The sequence below is a fragment of the Ostrinia nubilalis genome, chromosome 17, assembly GCF_963855985.1.
Source record: "Ostrinia nubilalis chromosome 17, ilOstNubi1.1, whole genome shotgun sequence".
Taxonomy (NCBI): Eukaryota; Metazoa; Arthropoda; class Insecta; order Lepidoptera; family Crambidae; genus Ostrinia; species Ostrinia nubilalis.
Genome location: NC_087104.1, coordinates 8,512,413 through 8,532,076, shown reverse-complemented (window position 1 = coordinate 8,532,076; position 19,664 = coordinate 8,512,413). Strand labels below are relative to the sequence as shown.

Sequence of the window (19,664 nt, the reverse complement as noted above, 5' to 3'; positions counted from 1 at the left end):
CCAGATCCAACAAACCATAGTTCGAATCTCACTGACGACCAAAATAAAATTATCTTTTTTCAATCGAAGAACCTATAAAGACCATAAATAAAATGTCTTCAAATAAAAATAAAGCCTCAAATAAAAAATGCGACAAATGCAAAACCGACATCCCCAGACGAGAATACTTGACATGCTCACAATGCAAACTAAAACTTGATCTGGGATGTGCAAATGTGACATTTGCTAGATTTAGAATTATGGACGCTGAACGCAAGAAAAAATGGAAATGCGATATGTGCGTATCACCTGCAATAAATCCTCGTTCATCGCCATCGTCACCACTACGTAACAATGTTAGCACCGATAGGCTACTTGATAATGTAACCACCCGGCAACGAAATAATAAGCTGAACAGGTCCTCGGTTGAACTACTGGACAAATCTATCGAGGGCTCCACGATTGGCAGTGGCTCAACTTTGCTTGAAGACACGCGTATGAGCTTGCCAGACCTAAACGTACATGCTAATAAAGAACTTCAGGAAGAAATCAACACTCTTAAAACTGAACTAGCAAGCGCTCATGCAGAAATCGACCGACTAAATATGCAAGTCACCAATATACAGAAAAAAATGGACGAACAACAAAAGAAAAACCAAATATTGAAGCAGCTGCTTGAAGAGCCAGCACCGCGTAGATCAACCCCCTTGAAGCAAAACTACCATAGAAGCTCACATACGAGCACACCACGCCGAAAGTCAACTCTTGCATCTGACTCATGCGATAATTTGCAAAAACGAAGTAATGCCCATTCGGGGCCTGCGACGCCGATCTCGAGGGAAAATGAACCAAGTGTGGAAATCATCAACACTGAGTCACCGAAATCAACATCGACCTCAGAATTTATCGCTGTATCACCACCAAAGATTTATATCTTTGGCAGCCAGCAATGTGTTGGCCTGGGACACCAACTCCTTCAGTCAAGACTTGGCAGCAACTTTGGACAACATTCAGTTTGCGCCCTCACTAAACCTCACGCTACAGCTGAAGAGATATTAAAAGGGTCTAACAATGTTGAAGACTCACCTCAAAACTTCATAATATTATGCGCTGGTGAAAATGATCATAATCCGACAAAAGTTTTCATAGAGTTTGCATCAACCCTAAAAAAATTTAAATGTATTAATATTATTGTGCTGAGTATTATTAATAATAAGTATCTAAATACCACCGAACTGAATAAAAATATTGCAAATGTATGTAGAAATGTACCTAATTGTGAATTTGTTGACATAACTTCTAACCAATCACAATTTAATGGTTATAATTATTTAATATTGACATGTAATAAAATAAATTTTCTAATTGACTATCACACTTACAGTTCTAAGTACCTGTCATCTAAGGGACTAAAAGAAATAATTAAAAACAGTGCAAAACATAAAAGTAAAGTACCTAAAAAATCATCCTCTATGAAAGGCACTATTCCTTATTACTTCCCTGTGATTAACAGGAAAACTAGTAGTTCTCAGAGTAACTTAATATCCCCACCTGCATGTCCAATGGCTAATTTTTTATCCAAAACGAGCAAACAACTGGGAATAAAAAGATAACTAATGAGAGTGGGCAATTTTTTACCATACTTCACCAAAACATTGCAGGAATCCTTAATAAAAATGAAATATTTGACCTGACAATCACAGAACTCTCTGAAACACTAGGACGTATAGATTTCATTTGTATGACTGAAACATTTATAAAAAAGGGATCAGAGTCTAATTTACAACTACCTGGATATAAACTTGCATCCTCATATTGTAGACAAAATCAAAGACGAGGAGGCTCATGTATACTTATTAAAAATGGCTTTGATTACAAACTCCTAAATATCACAAGTGAATTGGCATGTTCATATAGCTTTGAGTGCTGTGGCCTCGAATTAATGAGCCACGGACTTATTATAGTATGTATTTATAGGATCCCAAACTCGAATTTACAGATATTTTATGATAAATTTTCACTACTCCTGGATAAAATCACTAAAAATAATAAAAAGCATGTGATACTTTGTGGTGACTGGAATATTGACATCTTGAAAGATACTCCACAATCGAGGGAGCTCAAAGCTATTCTCTCTAATCATAACTTATGTCCGCATATAAATATACCTACTAGAGGAGCCTCCAGTATCGACCAAATAGCCAGTGACTTACAAGATGTTAAAGTAACCATACACCATTTATCCTTATCAGACCATACGGGACAATCTTTATTATTCTCTGTTCCCAAACTACAAACTAACGTTAAAACCACAAAAAAATGGTCTGAAAATCGCCGAGACCTATGTCAAGAAAACATAGTAAAGTTCTGTAAATGCATATCGTCCCTATCGTTTAATGAAGTTTACGAAGAACATGACTGTAACGAATCATTTGATATTTTTCACGACCTATTAAAACTATTTTATAATCTCTGTTTTCCATTAATACAAGTGAAAATCGGGAAAAAAATAATTAAAAATAAATGGATTACTAAAGGACTAAGAAAATGTTGTATAAAAAAGAGGTCACTATACTTTAGATATCAAAACGATGCTATTAATAAAAAACATAATAAAGAAAAATACATGACTTATACAAAAATTTTGAAAAAATGCATCCATAAATCACAACAAATCAATAATAACCGATATATCGTAGAGTCGAAAAATAAATGTAGTGCTGCGTGGAATGTTATTAAGAACAATGTTAATTTAACTAATAATAAAAGCGACATAAATACAATTAAAAAAGAAGGCAACATTTATATCAAACCTAATGACATTTGTGAGTTATTTAATGACCATTTTATTAATTTGACAACTGAAAGTAATAATAATCCTAACATTGACAATAATACAAACGATATTAATAGTATGACTAATAGCATGTTTATAGAGCCAATTATCGAATCTGAAGTAATAAAAATTATCAACACTCTAAAAAACACTACCTCCGCGGGTTACGATGAAATATCCACAAAAATTATTAAAATTATCTCAATCTTTATAGCCTCACCATTAACCGATATAATAAATAAGTCATTTGAACAAGGTATTTTTCCTAGGCGACTTAAAATATCGGTGGTCAAACCTATTTTTAAAAAAGGTGACCCTACTGATATGGGAAATTATAGACCGATCACTTTAATACCAATATTATCCAAAGTATTTGAGAAGGCTATGCTTACGAGAATGGAGACCTTTCTAACCAAAAACAATATTCTAGCACCGAACCAGTTTGGGTTTAGGAGGGGCAGGTCTACCATTCAAGCGTGCTTTTCTTTAGTAAGCGAAATCACTGAAGCCTTGAATAGAAAACAAATAGTAATGGGTCTGTTTCTGGATATGAGCAAAGCCTTTGACTTTGTTTGCCACTCCCAGCTACTCCATAAACTTCAAAAGTATGGCATAAGAGGCAAAGCACATGAATGGTTGGAGAGTTACTTGTTCGAGCGTTCCCAATTGACCGAAATCAGCAAAGTATCGGGCAATAAAAAGGTTATTTCTCAATCGTCCACAAAAATCAATTGCTCTGGCGTGCCCCAGGGCAGTATTCTTGGACCTCTACTTTTTATTTTATACATTAATGATCTGCCCAATGCATTGAAACATGAATGTATAATATTCGCGGATGACACTACGTTAATAATAAAATCTAAAGACAAAAATGCCTTAGAAAACTCATGTAAGGACGAATTAAGAAGAGTTGTAGAGTGGCTTGAACAAAATAAATTAAGGATAAATCTTCAAAAAACAAACGCTATACACTTTAGAGCATATCACCAGGCAGATGCACCTTTGAGTATCAATTACAATAACACACCTATACAACAGGTCAACTCTGCAACATTCCTAGGCATAACCATAGATAAACACTTGAATTGGAAAGAACACGTTGATAAATTATGCGCAAAACTTGACAAATTCGTATTCGCCCTGCGTCGCTTAAGATTAGTGGCCTCTCGAGACACTGCTTTATCGGCATATCACGGTTATGTGTCTTCAGTATTACGATACGGACTAATCATATGGGGACACTCTGTAGATGTACAACGAGCGTTTATGGTACAAAAAAAGTGCATTAGAGCCTTATGCGGTGCTGATTACTTAGACCACTGCAAACCATTATTTAAAACCCTTAAAATCCTGCCGTTACCCTGCCAATACATATTGGATCTCTGCATGTTTGTAAAAAAACATCCACATTTCTTTCCTTTACATGACAGGGTGCTTGGAAAATGTAATAGCAGAGACAAGAGTAAACTATATGTTCCTGTGCAAAGACTGCAAATATTCTCTAACAATGTGTATTGTATCGCAATTAAAATATACTCTAAGCTTCCCTCTAAAGTAAGAGAATTGACATTAAACAGATTTACATGCACGTTATATAAATGGTTAATGCAAGAGTGCTTTTACTCAATTAGAGAATATCTTGACATAAAAATAAAAGAATCAATGTTTGACTGCTAACTGACGACTCAAGAGGGATATGTGACATTGTTGTATAGTAATTAAGAATGCGTAATAATAATGATTAATATAAGTATGTAGACATCGATTGTAATTACCTATGTTTTATAATATTTCTACGCCAACAAAATACGGCAGAATATGTAGAACTTTGTCATTTTAAGAACTGTTGTAACCATATTCTTTGAAATAAACTATTCTATTCTATTCTATTCTATTCTAATAGATTTCTTAAAATATAACTATTTGGCCATGACTCGGTTTATACAGCAAACATTGCCTAACCAACAACTACATATACAATTATGTATGTTGACTTTGAATAAACCTTGAACTTTTCAGATAGCCCCAATTTCAAATTACTCATTATTGAAGTCTCTCAATGTGCATAAATAATGAAAACCGTATAGATATGAAAATCAAATATTATATGGAAAAAAACAAATTCATGATGACAGCCAATAGAGCCTAGAGACTGGGGTGCTCTTGTACCCATCAAATCAATCATAATATTGTCTGTTCTTTAGAACACCCTACGGACGCCGGTATACACAACGTCGCAACGCCGCAACGCGATGGGCGTCGGACTGGTGTTCGAGTCGGACCTCTGGACCACGGAGCACTACAGCCACTGGGTGCTTCAGGGAGTCTGCCTCATCATGAACACTGACTGATTACATATAGTTTACTTCCAAAGCATGAATGGATCATATTCAAGCATGAATGGATCATATTCTAATAGTTTTTAAATGCAAATAATGTTTGATTGCAATACTGCTTATAAATAAGTACACATGATTAATGTTTTTAACTAGTCAATAGTTATACCATTAATGCTATAATGTAAAGCTTGTGTGCAATGACTAAATAATGTACCTAAAATTGAACTATTTTTAATTTTATTCAGTATTATTAGATTTATTTTAAATGTAATTTAACTAGTTATTAATAAAATAAAGGCTGATTTGTAAAAATATATTTCTTTAATTTCATATCACACATCAATCACATATCAATCAATTTTAATTTTAGATCTTACTTGAGGTAAACATAGGTTGTAAAAGGATGAACTCAAAAAATCATTTAGTGGCTGCCATTTAACCCAGCCTTTGCTTTGTAAGAACTGATTTGACTGTTCTTTACCCACATAGTGAGGATCCTGGAACAAAAAAATGGATTTAAACTATCCCATGGCTGGCTAACATAATCAATAATTCAATTTACTCAAACTTTAGAATAAAACCATTTCTTATAAATTGTGGATAAATTGGATAACTAATCCAAGATATAAAAAGGTGGTAAGATAGATATTTATTTGATACTTACCACTACCAATAAACTGGCATCACCTTGTTGATTGACATGTATTCCCATGATGCCTTTGGAGGAGCAATCAATGTCTCCGCCCATCATGATCGGGCTGCCCAATTGTTCAAAGTGGGTCACTAAAGTATTCACTATGGTTTTCAAATCTTCGCCTTTGTTTACATGCACTATTTTGCATGGTACGTCGTATAGCTTGTCTATTACTAAACATACCTAGAAAAGGACAAAAAGAACTTATTTAGTTGTAAAAGCATGTATTTCCAAGATTGAGCTACTCAAGGTCTTAGGTGCTTTTTAAGCACACCTGGAGTAACACAAAATAATCCAAAATTAAGTTATTGCGAATATGAGATTGTTAATATGACAAGAAATATTTTGAGCTGTACTACTCGTTATCTAGGTGTGAGAATAGTATATTTTGGAAGGAAACTCACTTCAAAACTGCCAATCCACTGTCTGGATCTCAAAAAGGACTTGGGCTTGTCCTCTAGCCCAACCAGGATTTCTTGAATTTGGTGAATGGACGGCACTTCACCGTTTTCTTTATAATTAAAGTTTATCCATGAGCATATTGTTTGGAGTGTTCTGTATCCACAGCCCCAACCCTTCAGAAATAAATATGTTTTAGGTTATTATTTTATGTTGAAAATGGTCTCTCTGTTAGAACTTCTCGGATGTCTAATTAATAAGCTAATTAATTTTCTATATAAACTTAATTCATCTACATTGGTATATAGAAATCAAACATTTTAAATACACAAATTTAGGTTATGGGGGAAATAATTTAAGTTTGTTAATATTATAAAAACACGTACCCTATCATCAAAACCATCGCATAAATAATGATAGTATTCATAGTTTCCTGATACTAAATACACTTTTCCCAAATGTTTCTGAATTTCAATTCCTTCGTGAATGTTTACCAACAATTTTGACGTTGTCATCTTGACATTTTGTTTTTTTTTTAATTTCCACGTTTATAGCCTGACCAGGAACATAAAAACCCTCGCCATGTTGCGGAAAACTAATGGTACTAATTTCTTTTAATGGCAACAGTAACTGAAAACTTCATTGACATGTCACCTTGCATGTCAGTCTATTGCTGTCAAAGTGTAAACAAAGTTTATTTTAAATGTGCGCAATTGGTTTTATGAATTAAATTGCTAAAATATTTTTATAGTCGTGAAAGAAAAGTGGTTCACAATGTATTAAAGTATTTGTCGAAGAGAAATACTAAGGGTTTGGACAATATTTTCATTGAATAATGTTTCCGACAAAGATTGTCAAATTGACTGACATGTTTATCGTATAGTACAGTCCAATAAGAAAATTAGCTGTGGTTTGTTTCAACTACCTATTTTAAAATTTTTTGTCACTTTCTAAGTGTTGAATTTTATGGGATTGGGAAAGAAGTACCGAGTTTGAAGCGTTCATGAGCAGACATTGCAGTTGAATATTCAAGTTCTGAATTTGATTATTGATGAATAATAAAATAAATTCTACTAGCTCGATTGATGGTTTCATTTAATTTATTTAAATCAGGTTACCTATAATAATATTTTTTTGTTAATTTATGAAAATATCAAATTAGCCCGTAATCCTGAATCCTGATACATAAAGTTAGCCTATTAATTTAACACAGGTACGACTGTACTCAGTGTTGCACTATCAAATGCAAATGACGCGCCTCTATGCCAGGGTTTTTATGTTCCTGGTCAGGCTATACTTATTTTACTCACAGATATGGATTAGAGTAGATACAGCAAGTTGATCGTCAAAGCGTGCCATTCCGATATGTCCAAATGGACATACATGGTCGAGTGATGTTCATGTAATCCGATTACAACAATCGGTTACGATGATTTTACGAGGACAGTAGTACGAACACGGTAGAAAGAAGAAATTATTTACGGATTGAGAATTGTAATTAACAGCACAAGTAACAAATAATTAATTAGAATAAAGTAGCAGTAGAAGAAGTATAAAGTAGCATTGTTTTTAATACATATCCTGCGATGTACTCTTAAGAGTTAAAACCATGGTCCCTGTATGTGGTGCACTCATACCGATCCCAAGGAACCGTACTTACTCATAACAATAAGACACACACTGATGCATGTATTCATGCACTTGACAAATTTATACGCTGGTAGGGTAAAAAAAATAACGAGATTTGACGATTTGTAAGAATTAATTTATTTTAAAAAGGTAAATAAAGATGTTTTTGGTTTTGTATTTAACAAATTATCAGTTTTATCGGAATTAATTAATTTTCGAATCGAGTCACACGATATCATTCGATGACTTTGCAAATGCAGTACGATGATACGATTACTTTTACGTTGCGGCAATCACTAAAATTCGCTAAAATGTTTAATAAGTGGCACGCTCGGCTTCATACAATTTTTGACACATGCTGCATCTATCCATATCTGTGATTTTACTAGTAGAAGCTGTAGAAGGCATGCTCAGATATTTGTCTAATTCAAACTTTGAAGATATTCCTTGACAAAATCAAAATTAAATAATACAACGTTAATGCAAAGTGTGACCGAATACAGGATGTGCAAGCAAATGTTGTGATAGGGATAGAGACATGCAATTTTTGGTTTTACAAAAATAATACGATAGAGAATAATAAAAAGTAATAAAAACCACCTGTTATAGGGGCATTTTTTGGAGAAATTTATCAAATAACCATAAAAACACGAATTTAAAAGCAGATTTTTTTCAAAAAGTATCATTTTTTGTTATTTACTGGCATTTTTTGTGTATTTTATACAGGGTGTCCCAAAAACAATGGATAACCCTGTAACCATCGATAGGCCTCGCCATGGTCTCCCTAACGTCCAATTTTGACCCCAGTAAAAATATCACCGTTTTCAAGATTTTTAAGTTTTTGTGCATTTTTAGAAAATTGCCACCTGCGATTACTTTTTCTCATGCCATTTCTACAAATGAGGATACTTTTCAATCTAGTTTTTTTCCTTATCACAAGGGATAGTTGGACTATCAAAAGAAAAGATTAAAGTTCAACAAACTAGTTTAAAAGTATGAAAATTTTAAGAAATTGCAGAGAAGAAGGAAAAATTAATTCATTGTCTTGCACTTTTGATCAGCCGTCGTGTAAAAAAAATGTAGGAAGACCATCGTGCCCATTACCTTAAAAACTTCCTTGGTTAATTGAGATTCTAAAAAGGTATCACAAGCCTATGTATTCTGTATTATTTTTATCTTATGGCTACTTGAATAGCAACTAGTATGAAAACTGCAAAAATGAGTTTTTCTCGTAATAGTTAAACTAGGACTGCATAGTGGCATTAAATACAAATGGATAATTTTTAGCGTAGGAATTTTAATAAAGCAACATTTTATCATCATCATCATCATCATTTCAGCCATAGGATGTCCACTGCTGAACATAGGCCTGTACCCCAATGATTTTCATAATGACCGCTTGGTAGCGGCCTGCATCCAGCACCTTCCTGCTTACCTTTATGAGGTCGTCGGTCCACTTTGTAGGTAGACGTCCTACGATGCGCTTTCCGGTACGTAGCCTCCACTTTAACCCTGCTGCCTCAGTTCTGCAACCTACTGTGCCCTGCCCATTGCCACTTCAGCTTGCTGATCCGTCGAGCTATGTCAGCGACTTTAGTTCGTTTACGGATCTCCTAAATTCTGATACGGTTTCGTGAAGAAACCCGAGCATAGCCCCTTCCATAGCAAGCTGTCCAAAAAATCCACGTTTCCGAGCCGTGTATTATCACGGGTATCTGTCTATAGGCACATTTATAAGGTTTAAAACAAAAATTAAGTAATCACAAAAACGCAAAACGGACGGCCATTAGGGTTCAAGTGGAGGCTACGTACCGGAAAGCGCATCGTAGGACGTCTACCTACAAAGTGGACCGACGACCTCATAAAGGTAAGCAGGAAGGTGCTGGATGCAGGCCGCTACCAAGCGGTCATTATGAAAATCATTGGGGTACAGGCCTATGTTCAGCAGTGGACATCCTATGGCTGAAATGATGATGATGATGATGATAAAATGTTGCTTTATTAAAATTCCTACGCTAAAAATTATCCATTTGTATTTAATGCCACTATGCAGTCCTAGTTTAACTATTACGAGAAAAACTCATTTTTGCAGTTTTCATACTAGTTGCTATTCAAGTAGCCATAAGATAAAAATAATACAGAATACATAGGCTTGTGATACCTTTTTAGAATCTCAATTAACCAAGGAAGTTTTTAAGGTAATGGGCACGATGGTCTTCCTACATTTTTTTTACACGACGGCTGATCAAAAGTGCAAGACAATGAATTAATTTTTCCTTCTTCTCTGCAATTTCTTTAAATTTTCATACTTTTAAACTAGTTTGTTGAACTTTAATCTTTTCTTTTGATAGTCCAACTATCCCTTGTGATAAGGAAAAAAACTAGACTGAAAAGTATCCTCATTTGTAGAAATGGCATGAGAAAAAGTAATCGCAGGTGGCAATTTTCTAAAAATGCACAAAAACTTAAAAATCTTGAAAACGGTGATATTTTTACTGGGGTCAAAATTGGACGTTAGGGAGACCATGGCGAGGCCTATCGATGGTTACAGGGTTATCCATTGTTTTTGGGACACCCTGTATATTTTTTGAGTATCACCTGTTATTTAGCATTATTACTGTTTTTATTTTATCAGGATATACCGCTTAGTTTAAAAGTTATTACGTTTTCTTTACAATAAGTAATTGGAAGAAAAAAAATTCTATAAAAAATTAAAAAAAATCTTAAAACATTTTTGACCTCTTTTTTGTCGATAAAAATAGGTCTAGTTTCATCTATTTTCATATGTACATTGTACACTATAACGTGACTCACACTGTATAAAAATGAATCGCAAAATGTGTTGGTAAGCGCATAACTCAACAACGCCTGGACCAATTTTACCAATTTTTTAATGTTCGTTGAAGTCCAAGGATGGTTTTTACGGCGAGAAAAGTTCGAATAATTTCCGGGGATACCCTAAAAAAACTCGAAACTTCACCCGTAAGGGGATAAAGCGGGGTCCACGTGTACGAAGTCGCGAAAGTATAGAAGTTTATAAATAAAGCGGTAGCGTTGATATCAGCACTGTAATGAATGGGGTCACGGGTTCGAATTTTATTTCCAAATATTAAATGGAATCTCTCTACAATATTATTTAAAAAATACTCTCTATACACTTGTGAGCCTTATCACTAAAGATTACCTAGAATATTTAACAGAAAAATCTCGTTGAATCATTTATGTAGGTCGCGAGTGTATCAAACTCAGATTAATATAAATGGTGACATCTGAATAATGAGACTAGTAAACAACCGATTTTTGTACATTAAACATTAAACTTGCCTAAATCGTTATTCGTTTCCAACTATGAAAGCTGCTTTGGTAAGTAAACTATTATATTAAGTATAGGAAGTTATTAATAATTAGACAAAGCAATTCCTACTCTACAAAGTCTATGAGTTCATAATATAGTTTAGCCAAACTTCCATGGATTAAGCTACTTTCATTTTCAGATTTTTCTGTCTGCTATGCTAGCACTGGCCTGCGCACAAAGCGGCAGTTCAGGTTAGTGTGTCCTACTTTTAGCGATTGTTTTTCCTATGTTTAGCTGTAGAACTGTTCACAGGCGCGGATCCAGCCCTCAAAAAAGGTTGTGGGGACAGCCACCAAAAATGAGCAAAGTGAGAGTTGGATCACTACATGCCCGGACAAGCCGGACATACATACATGCCTATCGATCTTATCAATAGATCATAATAAAACAAGCAAATTAGGGTTGTGGGCATGCCCACAGTGCCCACAACGGTGGATCCGCGCCTGACTGTTCAGCAATCCTGTGAAGCCGCAGACCACCGATTTTTAGTTGGCCGATAAGTTGGGTCGGGCTGTTAATCAGTACGGAGATGTATGAAAGTAAGTACGCACATTACACCGATTTGGTATCGGCCGATTCTTCATACAAATTAGAATCGGGTCCAACTATCGGCCAACTAAAAATCGGTGGTCTGCGCCTAGGCTTAAAGGATATTTTTATTACTAAGGCTGTTAGATACTTATTATTAATTTATGAAGTTTACCTTATCTAGAGGTACCTAGTTACTAATTCCTTAAACAGTGTGTCCCAAAACTTAACTTCAAGCGGGCTTATTTACTTAAATAAACTATTATTATTACTAACTTACGGTCTTAGATTTACGGTTGTTTTTTTTTTACAGTGAACTTCGTGGACAATAATCCTCCTGCTGATTCTTCATTTGGTAAGTTACTACTGTACTTACCTATTTATACTTTTATTAAAATCTATCATTCGTGACAATGTTGCGCAGTTCTTTTGCACTGAAATTCAAGTTATTCTGTTTATCTTCTGTTGTTGTTCTGTATATTTATATTAATTTAATGTTCTTACAGTAATTGACCCCGCATTTTCAAGGCCCAGTGTCCACGATAACCGTGAGTATAAAATAACTAAATAGGTACCTACTTATGGGTAAAAGCTGTCTTGTCTATGAATTGGTAAGTTTTAGTAAACATTTTACTAACTACTTAACTAACCGTACCAAATTTCCTTGCAGCTCCCAACAATGGCGGATACCAACAGCCAAGTAAGTTCTTCATTAACAGTATAAACTGGTATTTTATTTAAAAAAAAAAAAACTAAAAAATCATATTATTTTACGTATTACAGGCTTCGGCCCCACCTTCGTGAACCCACCAGGTCAACAACCATACCCGTACCACCACCACAACCAAAGTATGTAACCTATCCCAATATTATAAATTATACTACTTAATCTTAGGTCATTTCCAGGGCGCTTATACAGGGTGTGGTTTTGTAAAACAACGCCCATCTCAGGGGTGGTAGTTTACACGACGGAAAATTCCATGAAATCAGGAAAATGGTAAGTATTATCAGGCCTGTTCATGTCCGCGAGTTTACATCGAAAACAAAACACGCACGATGGCCCACCTACAGGATACTATTCGACAAGGCCTCACATACGAGCGAACATTGACTCACGCACGCGTATTCTTGTGTATGATGGAAGAAAATAAAGAAAATGGTGTACTAAATACTGTGCAGTATTTAACTGCCTAAATAATAATAAAAACACAGAATGTACTTTTTTAAGTTGCCTCAAGACACTGAGAGGTAAATAAGTAGTTAATATTATTCATGATAATTCATGCTAAATCATGTATTTCCTCCGCCATTTTCCGCAGTTTGGCACCTCACGTCACATCATTTTACCGAAGTCAGCCCTATGGCTTCGGCGCAGTGCCGATCACTGACGTTTGTCAACAAAATGGTGCTTGACTCTTGAGACAGGCTAAATTACACCATATTGTTAATGACATTGAGCATACATTTTTTTAAATACCTTCCCGAAGTAAAACTTCTGTACGTAGTAGCAGGCCTGTTCATCTCCGCGAGTTTACATCGAAAACAAAACACGCATGATGGCCCACCTACAGGATACTATTCGACAAGGCCTCACATACGAGCGAACATTGACTCACGCACGCGTATTCTTGTGTATGATGGAAGAAAATAAAGAAAATGGTGTACTAAATACTGTGCAGTATTTAACTGCCTAAATAATAATAAAAACACAGAATGTACTTTTTTAAGTTGCCTCAAGACACTGAGAGGTAAATAAGTAGTTAATATTATTCATGATAATTCATGCTAAATCATGTACTTCCTCCGCCATTTTCCGCAGTTTGGCACCTCACGTCACATCATTTTACCGAAGTCAGCCCTATAGCTTCGGCGCAGTGCCGATCACTGACGTTTGTCAACAAAATGGTGCTTGACTCTTGAGACAGGCTAAATTACACCATATTGTTAGTGACATTGAGCATTTTTTTTTTTAAATACCTTCGCGAAGTAAAACTTCTGTACGTAGTACTTATTATTATTCTGTGGTAGTAGGTACTTATTATTATTCTGTGGTATTATTACGCGGGCGAGCTACATAGGTCAGTCTCCCCGCTCTCCCGGGGCGGCGGCCGCATGTGCTCGGTGATGTAGCGGGGTACGCGGGGGTGGTGCGGGCCGTAACAAGCGCCGTCTCGAAAGATTTAGATGTTTGAACAAGATTTTTTACTAATAAAGTAATAGTTAAAATTTTATTTATATTTTTCTTGTTACTTTCATGTGTACCCCTGAGATGGGCGTTGTTTTACAAAACCACACTCTGTATACAGGTCCCATATAACTTGCCTTACCACCACTTCTGTACAACATATTATTATTATGGACCGGTGCCGCGGTCCTGAGAAGAAAGAAGCGGCGGAAAAAACTCTCACCTTTTTACATTCATTTAATATTACGGACGACTGACTACCTACTCGTATCTAAATACCTACTGCGGCACTTTACGCATTTCAAATGTAATTTTGAGCTATTTATTATAATAAAATAAAAAAATGTGTAATTTGATATTCGGGGTATCTGAGCACGAATAACACTCGTATTTGACCATTCCACCGACCAACGATCGACGCTGTTAGAACGATATTTATTCGTGCTTGGGGTACTGAAGATTCGATCAAGTGCCAGCTATAGCTGTCCAGTTTTTAGAATTTTCAAAGTATTTCAGCCTTTTGAAAGATTTTTATGTTGTTTCAGACCCAAACCTTCGTAATAGCAAGTAAACTCGACGAGAATGGACACCCGCCTGCTCGAAGATGATAACAACTGCCCATTTGTTGAATTTCTCACGCTCTTGATGTTAAAAAGCATTAAAAAATAAATCTCTTGAATTGAAAAAAATCATTTGAGATTTTTTTATTTTCCCGTAAAATTAAAGTTTTCCTAAAAGTTTAACAAAATATTTTTAACATTCTGTGTCTTTGCAAATGAACAATAAAGTTACGTTATATTTTATTCTTGCACTTAACGATAATAATAACAAAAACCATTGTTTTGTTTACAATATTGCAGTCTAGACAAACAGACGACACGCAATAAGTACACATGTGAACCTTATCAATTAAATCTTGTCAATAAATGTTTACAAACACTTGAGATTACCAGAATTTTAACAGGAAAATCTCGTCTTCACAAAACAATTCACTTACTTGTGTACATAACACCGACTTATGGCTATTTACACGAGCAGATGGCGAGTGTAACGAACACAGATTCATATAAAATGGCCCCATCTGAATTTTTGAGACTAGTTGACAACCGATTTTTGTAGAATCAACATAGACTTGCCTAAATCACTAAAAATTCAGCTATGAAGGCCGCTTTGGTAAGTGAACAATCGTTTGCTAAATCGAGGGAAGTGATTATGCTGTTACTATTGTTAGAATAAATTGATTATCGCCAGCATAAACACTGCATGCATTATTATTAAGTGTAAAAAGTGTTAGCGTTATTATCCTGCCATTTGCATAACGAGTGTTTTTGTAAAGTATTTGCTGTAAGTGACTTAAGAATATAGAGGCCTGAATATAAACTACGAAGTCACGGTCATTTTAATAATTAACTAAAGTTAATTAACAGTTACATAAAACCAACCACCATGGTTCCTGTAGACGTACATTTTAAATTTACAGATTGTTTTGTTCGCTGTGCTGGCAGTGGTTTGCGCACAAAGAGGTTCAGGTAAACTATATGTATAATGAGAGGATATATTTTATTAAATACTAATTAGATCACTTTTTATAGAAGCAAATTATAAATTACCTAAATGTATACTAATTCCCCCTAACTCTGATAATTCCGAACATGTAATTAACATATAAGTAAGTTATTCATCCTTAATAACTTAATCTTACCTATTAGATCGGATCGATACCGGTATCGGAAATGTCAGTCGCTTGGTTGGCTATTCTTCATATCTTCTGCTCTTTTTACGTGTGTAACCAATGACGTCTAGAGTAGGCCTTAAAGAGATGCCACACGGCGTTGCCGCAGCGGCGTCGCAGCGGTACCTCACCGTGGTTTCTACAATGCATAATTCTAAACGACATGCCACACGGGGGTTGACATTGTGTTGGGGTGCTGCAACGCGCCCGTAACGCCCGTGTAGCATATCGTTCAGATTTTTCTGAACTATGGAGCGGCACCGCTGCGGCGACGCACCGCAAAGTCAAAACCCGTGTGACATCTCTCTTAAGCCCGTTTTCACCATCCCTAATTTTTAAGTGACCCCTTTGAAAACAAAATTCCTGTCATGTGTTACCAGGGTCACTTTTAACAATTAGGGATTGATGATGGTGAAAAAAACGAGCATTAGACTAACATTTCTATTTATTAAACTTTAGGTCGCTTTCCTTTTTACAGTGAACTTCGTGGACAATAATCCTCCTGCTGATTCTTCATTCGGTAAATTATGGCTTACCCATACTTATATTAAAATCCATCCATTCATAATGTAATACTATGCCTATAATAATAATGCGCAGTTATATTTCTGTTTCTCGGCTGTTGTTATGCTTCGACACTAAAACATACCTATTTCGATGAAATTGTGGAATAATTATATAAGGTATTAATAATAATAATGTTTTCGTCTTATTTTTCAGTAATCGACCCCGCATTTTCAAGGCCTAGTGTCTACGACCGTCGTAAGTACAATTTAATAAGAGTTATGTATTTTATTGTAATTAATTAGAAGGAATAATCTCGCAAGCCCTTTTGAATTTGATTATTAAGATTTTTATTATCTAAAACTCTTAATTGTTGGATTTTTATCAAGTTTATTATGTTTGAGGTAAATAAAATTATAAATAACCGTACGAATTTTCTTCTAGCTTCCAATAATGGCGGATACCAGAAACCAAGTAAGTGTTAATTATATAATTAAAGTTCAAATCTCACTATATGAGTATATTTTCTAATGGCCTCATTTTTAAAAGTCCAAAGACACCAAAAGGATGTAACGTGTAAGTTAGTAGCATGACCTTGTAATATGAAAATCGATATTTTTTATGTATTTCAAACAGCTGCTATGTCTAGAAGAGATCGCTTCCTAGCGATAATAGCACATAAATGGTGACATTCCCTCGTTTAGTTTACATACAGACCAGAGTGTCCATTTAAGTAAGTATGGAATGATTACGACCTCATTTTATTTAGAATTTGGATACTTATTGTTTTTATAGGAAAGTTTGTTGCATTTGGGCAGTAGAATCAATCGTTTTGTTTGATCCATACTTTAACGGACAGCCTGTATAATATAGGTAGGTACTAGTATTATATTACTGTGATAATATCCTCAAAACACATACTTTGTTATTACAGGTATCGGACCCGCCTTCGTTGGCCAACAATACCCACGGCCTTACCAGAGTATGTATCCCAAAGACTGAGGTCTTATGAGTAATTTATTACCACAGTCGATTCAAATCCTAGCAAAATCGGTCAATATTGTTAAAATGTTCAATCTAAGTAACTACATACTTAATTCGTTTGTAAAGTAGGTGTCAGACTGGCAGAGTCAGTACTCGAATTGTATTCAGGTACCTATAATAATATTATACTAGCGACCCGCCCCTGCTTTACATAAATTATACTTAAAAACCTTCCTCTTGAATCACTTTATTTAAAAAAAACGCATCAAAATCCGTTGCGTAGTTTTATAGATCTAAGCATATATAGGGACAGACAGATAGGAAAGCAATTTTGTTTCAAAATATGTAGCGATTATCACTAATATTCTTTAAAAAAATCTGTATTCATGTTCTCAAAAAGTTAATTTAATATGGTATGACATTCCATTAGGAGATGGGGTGTTGAAATTCCGGTAGAGGAGAGCATGAGGGCACGGGACCCTTAGGTTTTTAATATTATAAGAAGGCATTTAACGTTTTTTTTATTGTTTCAGACCCGAACCTTCGCAATGGAAAGTAAATAAATCAAGTTCCTGCTGTTCCTGATTTCCCGCTGGTTTATTGAACTTGTATACTTACCTACTTATATGACAACACATTAACAAGGATTATTAAATAAATATCTTGAAACTTAATCAATGCCGTCTATTATTTAACTGTTTTACTGGCACATAGCTCGTAGGTAGAGCTGATGGCAGCGGGGGCAGAAAAGTTCTCGAGTGGCGACCACGAGTCGAAAGACGTACTAGTGTGGGCAGGTCTCCCACTAGATGGACCGACGATCTGGTGAATGTCGCGGGAGGTGCTGAATGCGAGCGACACAGAACCGGTCTTTGTGGAAAACTTTGGGGGAGGGCTTTGTCCAGCAGTGGACGTCTTTCGGCTGCAACGAAGGAATGAACGATTTAACTGTTTAATTTAATTGGAGCATTTTGATGTAGGTAGGTGGGTACTCTCAGATGGGTAAATATAGGTACCAATACAGTTTTAAAGCACATACACACATAAACACTTAACTCTGGCAATTATTTCATAATCACATCTCCCCAAAAATCGGACTCGTGAATAAGGATTTGAATAATGATTTACAAAATAAATACGTGAATTTTAGGCCACTGTATAGGAATCGGGACGTGGCGCTAAAAATGTTTTCCCGAAACTGATAACTCTTTTATTTGTTGTCTTCGTATTGGGGACCTCAAACCGAGAAAAAAAGGTCATGTAGTTCAGCCCCGTAGGACCAACCCTCTGACCTCTTTAAGCGATTTAAAGATTTTTCAAAAAAATTCGTATTTTCGCATATCTATGCGTGATCTAGATGATGTCGAAACCAAGGCGAAAAGGTCATGTAGCCCACCCTCGTAGGACCCTACCCCGATCATGTTTAGAGACAAGTGAAGTTCTAAAGCGCCTGTGACCTAATTCACGTAACAAAACTTCAACGTCATGCTAAGTAAGGTAGGAACGTAACTTTATAGATGAAAATCTTAGAAAGATAGATGAAAAATTAAAAAAAAAAATTCAAAATTATTTGTTAAGACTTTTATCGATAAATATCGATAAAAGTCTTAACAATGATATTGTGAGTCTCATCCTTTTAAGTTTGTATAACTTGTGTTAGAATGAGACTGCTCTTCTGTATGACAACTTGGGCCGGGTTACACCATCTCACCCCAAACCCTGACAGACGCCAAAAATCTCTCAAACTCCATACAAAAACACGGTCATCGTCATAGTCAAGGTCAAAGCTTGGCTTGGCGGTGAAACCCAGCCTTTAAAAATAAGACTGTAGAAGTTAGAAAATAAGTGAACATTTAACAATTTTTCTTTTTCTCTTTTAAAGTGAGAAGTAAGTAAATACGTAAAATAAGGTAGGTAGGTGTGAAATATCAAATTTGCTTTCCATTTCATATTGCCATTGTGTTGATCTTTTTCTTTGAACATTTTAAGAAACACTCATAGGATGGAGCGGCATGAAGTGTCCAATTTTACTTTCCTTTAATGAACCCAACTAATTAGATGAACTAGGTACTTATTAGACTTTGTGAAAATATACTTTATTATCCTCAATTCAAATACTTCATTCAAGAGATTTTAAATAACATTCGAGGCAATGTTTACAAACATTGAGTATTTAAGCGGAATTGTGTAAGGAAAATGTGTTCTCATACTTCTCATAAAAAATTCAGTTCGCATATCAATGTGTACTTAGCTATGTTTAATCGCGGGTCGCGAGGAGTTATCTTTAGTCTTAAAAGGTTAACATCCAAATTTTTTTTATTAGTACACAACTGATTTTTGTGAAGTGCAGTACATTTTTACAACAATGAAAGCAGCTTTGGTAAGTAGGACACGAAAATAACTATGCACAACGTGTTGACGAAGCAATGGCATACCTGTATAGTTACGATAAATATTGATTCCAATATCTATATTACTTGATAACGCAATCAAACACTGC

General features: G+C 35.2%; 2 protein-coding genes across 2 annotated transcripts in view; one reads left to right on the top strand and one right to left on the bottom strand.

Moving 5' to 3' along the window:
- LOC135080243 (dynein axonemal heavy chain 10) overlaps positions 1-5,452 on the top strand; it is a 120,870-nt gene extending 115,418 nt beyond the window's left edge. The window contains exon 94 of the mRNA XM_063974927.1: positions 5,020-5,452. Within this exon, the coding sequence (XP_063830997.1) occupies positions 5,020-5,166 (147 nt within the window). The 3' untranslated portion in view covers positions 5,167-5,452. The remainder of the gene's footprint in view (positions 1-5,019) is intronic.
- Position 5,453: 1 nt separating this feature from the next.
- LOC135080013 (probable Ufm1-specific protease 1) lies at positions 5,454-6,792 on the bottom strand. Its single transcript, XM_063974681.1, has 4 exons — positions 6,634-6,792; positions 6,253-6,423; positions 5,819-6,031; positions 5,454-5,651 (listed from the first exon to the last, which is right to left on the bottom strand). Exons 1-4 carry the CDS (start codon positions 6,760-6,762, stop codon positions 5,505-5,507), a joined length of 660 nt encoding a protein of 219 aa, XP_063830751.1. The 5' UTR covers positions 6,763-6,792; the 3' UTR covers positions 5,454-5,504.
- Positions 6,793-19,664: the final 12,872 nt, after the last annotated feature.

Bases quoted from the DNA above. Each gene is read 5' to 3' on its own strand.
- LOC135080013 (XM_063974681.1), bottom strand. From the start codon at position 6,762: ATGACAACGTCAAAATTGTTGGTAAACATTCACGAAGGAATTGAAATT. The intron at 6,032-6,252 runs GTGAGTTTCCTT...GTCCTTTTCTAG, and splicing joins AGTGGATTGGCAGTTTTGAA to GTATGTTTAGTAATAGACAA. The intron at 5,652-5,818 runs GTAAGTATCAAA...TTTTTGTTCCAG, and splicing joins ATGCCAGTTTATTGGTAGTG to GATCCTCACTATGTGGGTAA.